General features: G+C 39.5%; 1 protein-coding gene across 1 annotated transcript; it reads left to right on the forward strand.

Moving 5' to 3' along the window:
• Window positions 1-642: 642 nt before the first annotated feature.
• Window positions 643-2,921, forward strand: snai2 (snail family zinc finger 2). The gene is made up of 3 exons (XM_024010282.2): window positions 643-811; window positions 1,140-1,661; window positions 2,225-2,921. Exons 1-3 carry the CDS (start codon window positions 733-735, stop codon window positions 2,404-2,406), a joined length of 783 nt encoding a protein of 260 aa, XP_023866050.1. The 5' UTR covers window positions 643-732; the 3' UTR covers window positions 2,407-2,921.
• The last annotated feature ends 3,242 nt before the right edge of the window (window positions 2,922-6,163 follow it).

The following is a 6,163-nucleotide window of genomic DNA, read 5'->3' on the forward strand; positions in this document are numbered from 1 at the left end:
TTCGTTGAGGACAATCCCATTCAATGACAATGTGAACAGTAATGGAGTTGGTTTCCACTATCCCCTGTTTGTGCATAAATTACATGTCACTGGATTGGGGAAAGGGTATACATCAATAAATAATCAAACATGTGTGTATGCTGTGTAGCACATAGGAAGCAATATCATTTAATACCATGCAGATGTGTTTTTACAATTATATCCCTCATTAAATTAGTCCTCCATGCCATTGAACAGGCTATCGATTGTCATGCCTTCTGAGCTATGCAACACACAACGCTCATTACCAACAACCTGCACATTCCGACGATTGCACTGGTATGTATCCTTATATCACAGCTGTCTCCAGCTACAAGCCCAAACACCATCACCACCACCACCAGTCCACAAATCTCCCCACTCCCCACTCCACACACAAATACACCTGTCTACCAAGAGGGTGGGTCTTGACTCCGCCCATTACAAATGTACGTGGTTTTAATTGGTTTGAAGACGCCTGACATGTAAAGGAGTCTTGGGAGACTCCTCCCATGCACCTGATAGGGAGTATTTACAGCTCTTTACTGCTGCCTGCTGTACTGTTACAACAGCGCTCTCTGCACTACAATGACACTTCACTGGCGTATGCACTAAGGATTTCCGTCTCTGCAGTGATTTGTCGCGCCCTGAGGGGACCGTTATATTTACCAAAAAAGTTTTATACCAAAGTTTCAGTCACATTTATTTTCCAAGATGCCACGATCGTTTCTTGTCAAGAAACATATTAACTCCTCTAAGAAGCCAAATTATAGCGAGCTGGAAAGCCCTACAGGTAAAGCAAATACGTTTTCTAAATCCATCGCTCAACAGATGCGTGGATTACACTGACATGCAACTAAATTGTTACAAGTTTACAAATTGACAGCGGCCAGGCTATTTTCCGAATACATAGTTGAAATGTATCCGGATTCATACTTTCATTGCATCTCCATGTCAAAGTTATTGYTACTTTGTAACTTTCTAATCTGTGCTCTTCAATGAGGGGATGTTATTCAGCTCTTTTTAAAATAAATAATACATGGACATATATAGGCCTATTATTACTATACGGTGAAGTTATTTTTAATCACCTAAATGTATGATTTTGTTTCTATTTTCAGTATTTATTTCACCGTATCTTTACAAAGGCCTCCCATTGCCTGTCATTCCTCAACCGGAGATCCTTAGCTCGGTCGCATACAACCCTATCACAGTATGGACTACAAGCAGTTTTCCGTTATCTCCGCTTCCAAGTGACCTCTCTCCCATTTCTGGATACCCCTCGTCGCTCTCTGACACCTCATCCAAAGACCACAGCGGCTCCGAGAGCCCCAGGAGCGATGAAGACGACCGGATGCTTACCAAACTTACAGATCCTCATGGAGTGGAGGCAGAAAAATTCCAATGTAGTTTGTGTAACAAATCCTATTCCACGTATTCTGGACTGCTGAAGCATAAGCAACTGCACTGCGACGCTCAGACGAGGAAATCTTTCAGTTGTAAATATTGCGAAAAGGAGTACGTCAGTCTTGGAGCACTAAAAATGCACATCAGAACTCACACTTTGCCTTGTGTCTGTAAAATATGTGGCAAAGCTTTCTCAAGACCGTGGTTGCTTCAGGGACACATCAGAACGCACACTGGTGAGTAGCTATAAAGGTTTGGAGTGCCGTTACTGTACAGTAGTCTACTTGGAAATATTGAAGATAGCCCACCATGCAGCTATTTCGTTTTAGGATAACTATGTGCAACAGTTTATGGAATATATCATTTATGATAACTGGTTTGAACTGTTTTTATTAAATGTATGTATCATATACATATTGCAAAGTGCATTGCAATGCCTGTGTAAAACAGTTATATGTTATGTGGTAACTTATGTTAAAGGTGTGGTTTTCAGACTATGAAGTTCCATGATGTACAACATTTTATGTTCTGGTTTAAACTTTTCACAAAAGTAAAAGATTTGGACTTTTATGTCAAGCCATATCTCATGCTTGACATAATGTCAGGGAAGAACGATTTTGGCTCTAGTGTTTCCTAACCTTTACAGTGCAACATAAGAGTAACTATCAGTCCATGCGCTAGTTAAGTTATTACAGTTGATTATGGAGCAAATAGCCCTACATTATTAGGCCTATGTCAGTTTGTATCTTTTATCCGCCTGTGAATACTGACACATTTCTTTTCCTTTCCCCTCTTACAGGAGAAAAGCCCTTCTCCTGCCCCCATTGCAGTAGGGCTTTTGCGGACAGGTCCAACCTCAGGGCTCACCTACAAACCCATTCGGATGTGAAAAAATACCAATGCAAGAACTGTTCCAAAACCTTCTCCAGAATGTCTCTTCTGCACAAGCATGAGGAATCTGGTTGTTGTGTAGTACATTGAGACTGCTGGGCTGGGAGACAGTGCCACCACCAGAGACCTCTGGTACTTTCCAGTCCTCAAGAACTGTTCAGGGGATATTGCATACTGAGGCTTTGTAACCAAATATGCAAGACACTCTTTTACTGACTGACCAACAATCCATTTCATTTCAGTGTAAAAACAAATGCTCTGTCTGTCATGTGCTTTTCATTTTAAGCAGTATCTTTCTGCCATTGCAACCAGTGTTGAACTTTATGTTTGTTATACCATGTACCTTACAGTCATTGCTTTTCATGTACTTTTGAGAAGTGGAGAGATTTGAAATAATGTGCCTTCTCAAACATTTTGATGTTCTGACCAATCTCTCTCAGAGGATATATTTCCGGTTATGTCATAATATTTTTCTTTTTTCTAAGAAACCACATAGGTATTCCACATGGTGTATGGTAACAAACGATAGAGACGGACTGTGCACAGTCAATGGAATATTTAAAGCCATCATAACTTAAGGAACAAGTGGAAAGACAATTTTTAGGGTGACAGTATTACAACTCAATCACACAGTAACTGTTTTGCCAGCAGATAACAATACTTTTAYCAAGTGCCTCACTTTGACTTGGCAATTAACTATTTTTCTAAAACAATTGTTTTCATTTATATTTTTATATATTTGAATGTAAGTGTGACTGAGATGATTGTATTTTTGACAGTGTGAATTGTGATACTGAATAAATGATTTTAATATTTTTGAGATGCTTTTAAAATAAAGATTCATAAAATGTTTGTAAAATGCTTGACTTCATTTTTCTGTGCAAGGACTGTGAATATCAGGGTATGGCATGATGACGTACGCTCGCTGGGTACTCTAGAAAAGGTGTCATGAAACATCTTCTTAATTCAACTTTATGAGATTAGTAATTCAATAAATATACTAAAATCCATCACATCATGTATCATGTGCAGACTTTACATGTATCATTATACAAGCTGCAATGTTTTTACTACTTTCTCTTAAAACTACTTGCCTGACATTACTATGATAACAACCTGTCTGTGGAGTTGTAGTCTGTCAACTTCATATAGTAACTTTCAAACTGCTTCAAAGTTAAACATACAACACAGCAGAAGTCAGGTTCCTGCTCCAGTCCGCTTTCTTGCTTTCATTCCATGGTAGAGGTGTAGAAAGAATGAAGGATGACTCAACCCAGACTCAAGGCTGAACCTGCTCCTTGTGAACCTGTCCAGACATCAAACAAACTTGAAATTTAACACATGCTGGCTATATTGATCAGCACTCACTTGTTACACCCTTTGAGGGAGCACAGCCCTTTATTTGCCTGCCTGCAGCCAATCTTACTTTTGAAATGGAAGAGCTTATTTCTTGTGGACAGCTATCTATTGTAATCCTAATCGACCAATCCCTCAGAGGTCTGTCTGTCTTTCTCTCTAGCCCTGTTTATACCTGGTTCTAACATGCGTCCATCGTCCATATCTTGTCCACAATTCTGATTGTGCCCACATTTTTAGACAGGTGTAGATGATTAAAATACACATTGTGAACCGATTTTGATCAGATCTTAGAAGTGCAAGAGCAGGACAAGATCAGGATGAAGGATGCATGTTAATGGCAGGTATAAACAGGGCTTCTGTACGTGTGGTGAATGCTTCCAGGCAGTAAACTGATTAAATCTGTCTTCCTTCTAATGCATAAGTTGACGTCTGATACTGAATGGTTAATTCACAGCAATCACTGCAGAGGCACTGGAATAAGTTATAGTTCTACCCTCTAATATGTTTCCACCCAATCCCCGGATTTGCATTGCTTTGACAACCTGCAAGGATTCTGGGATGTGTGCCATCAAGAATTAAAACTGACTTCCTCAGGCTACATCTTGTAGTCTTTTATAGTATGTTGTACAATAGGCTTAAATGTTGTTTTTTAAATCACTCCAAAAAGTGCAATGCCTAAAAGGATACAGTAGAAGGCAAACTATTTCTAAAAAACAGACAGACGCCAGTGTGGTATAATCTAGACTAGAGAGAATATTCCGTAATGCCCAAAAGCTGCTGACCTGAGTGATCTGACTTGACAAACAGACACTTGTGTTCCTTCCTGGCTCATTCTGAAGGGCTCCTGAGCTGATCTTCCCTGTAGGTAGATTCTTGATCCGTACATATGAGTCATCGTCAAGCTATTCCAGGTGCTCTCTCCTGGACTTCTGATTGGACCAGGTGGCTCCAGGCTTTTTCTGTCAGACCTCACCATGAGAGAGGCAGGTGCAGGCACATACATAAACCACATGTGACTCTCTTATAGCTATGTGAACCATATAGTCATGATTTCATGTTAAAATATCACTAATGTACTGTATATGAAAGGTTTGGAGGAAGGTGTGTCCCCAAGGAATTTTCATGAATCAGCTGCTTTTGGTTATACTCGAAATGCACCCAGCAATACATTGTTCGTTTCTTTCAGAGATTCATGAGGTTTCTTTCTACTTAACGCAATGCCAATGTTGAATTTCCATAACTTGCCATCTCCTTCTCTTGTGAAATAGTGCCTTCCATTTATTTTTATTACAATGATTATTAAAAGCCTGGCTGATTTATCCGATTTGAAAAGAACATGCAATGATTTTCATCCTGGCATTAATATTTTATTTAGCAGTGATGGTGGTAGTAAGAGGAGGAGAAGAAGAGGTGTCTCCTTTGTTTGGCTTCATATGGCTACTGTATTATGGGAACTTGTGAAATCAAATATTTGTGTGAGGTGGCAACTGTTAATCGTTATCCCGTTGTGTATAATTACCAAACCTGAAGATGTAAAAAGCAGGAGTGCTTTATGTATCTTTTCTAACAGACAATAGTGAAGAAAATTGACTATTCATGCTCTCTGAATGATAAGTTTGAATCCATTTGATATTAGGTGTTTTCTAAATAACTTCTGAACTAACATTCAAGTAATTAAAATATTGTTAGTTTGGACATCCATCTACGGTATATTATTTGTTTGTTCTGGTAGGTTGGTTATACAATAAAAAATGAATGTCATTTTCTTAAACATAACACTTATTGTACACAAAAAACACAAAATATCTGACACCACACAAGAACTAGAAACTGTATTCACTGTCTTTAGTATTGCCACGGACATACACATAATGTAGAGCACTGACTGCTGGGGATAGTCAAATACATGTAGATGTGAGGGGGCACATTCTTTGAAACCTGCTGACTTAACAGTGAATGGGGAGTATGGTTCCTCTATGACTGTCAAGTGGAACAAATAGAGTTAAGGGTGTCCTCTGAGGCCTGATTGTCCCGCCAGCCACAGCGTGATCTACCAGCTCCTCTCCAAACCCTGGCTCAGGAGAATGGCCCGATTGTGTTTCCTCGGATCCCTATGCCCGCCTGCAGGGATGCCTCCCTGGCCTGTTTATAGACCTCACACATCTTGTTAAAGATGATTCTCAACCCCCCCCCCCTCTGTCGTTTCAAATTCCACTATCTTCTCCAAATGACTGGATGGATGACTTGTTGTGCTACATTTGAGTTCTTTCTGCTTAAAGTGGTCCACATGTCTTGGTTCCTTAGACTGTTCGACCACCAGAAATGTAGTAGGCTAGGTGGTCATGAGTTTGATTCAATGTGGACATACACATCAAGTTAGCGCTGTGAAATAGGTGAAAATTTTGAAACATTCTGTATTTTGGCTGTATTAGCCATGTATTTTTTGGGTGTATAAACACTTAAGAAACAAAAGGACAAACAAATTTGA

Source organism: Salvelinus sp. IW2-2015, linkage group LG19 (genome assembly GCF_002910315.2).
Source record: "Salvelinus sp. IW2-2015 linkage group LG19, ASM291031v2, whole genome shotgun sequence".
NCBI lineage: Eukaryota > Metazoa > Chordata > Actinopteri > Salmoniformes > Salmonidae > Salvelinus > Salvelinus sp. IW2-2015.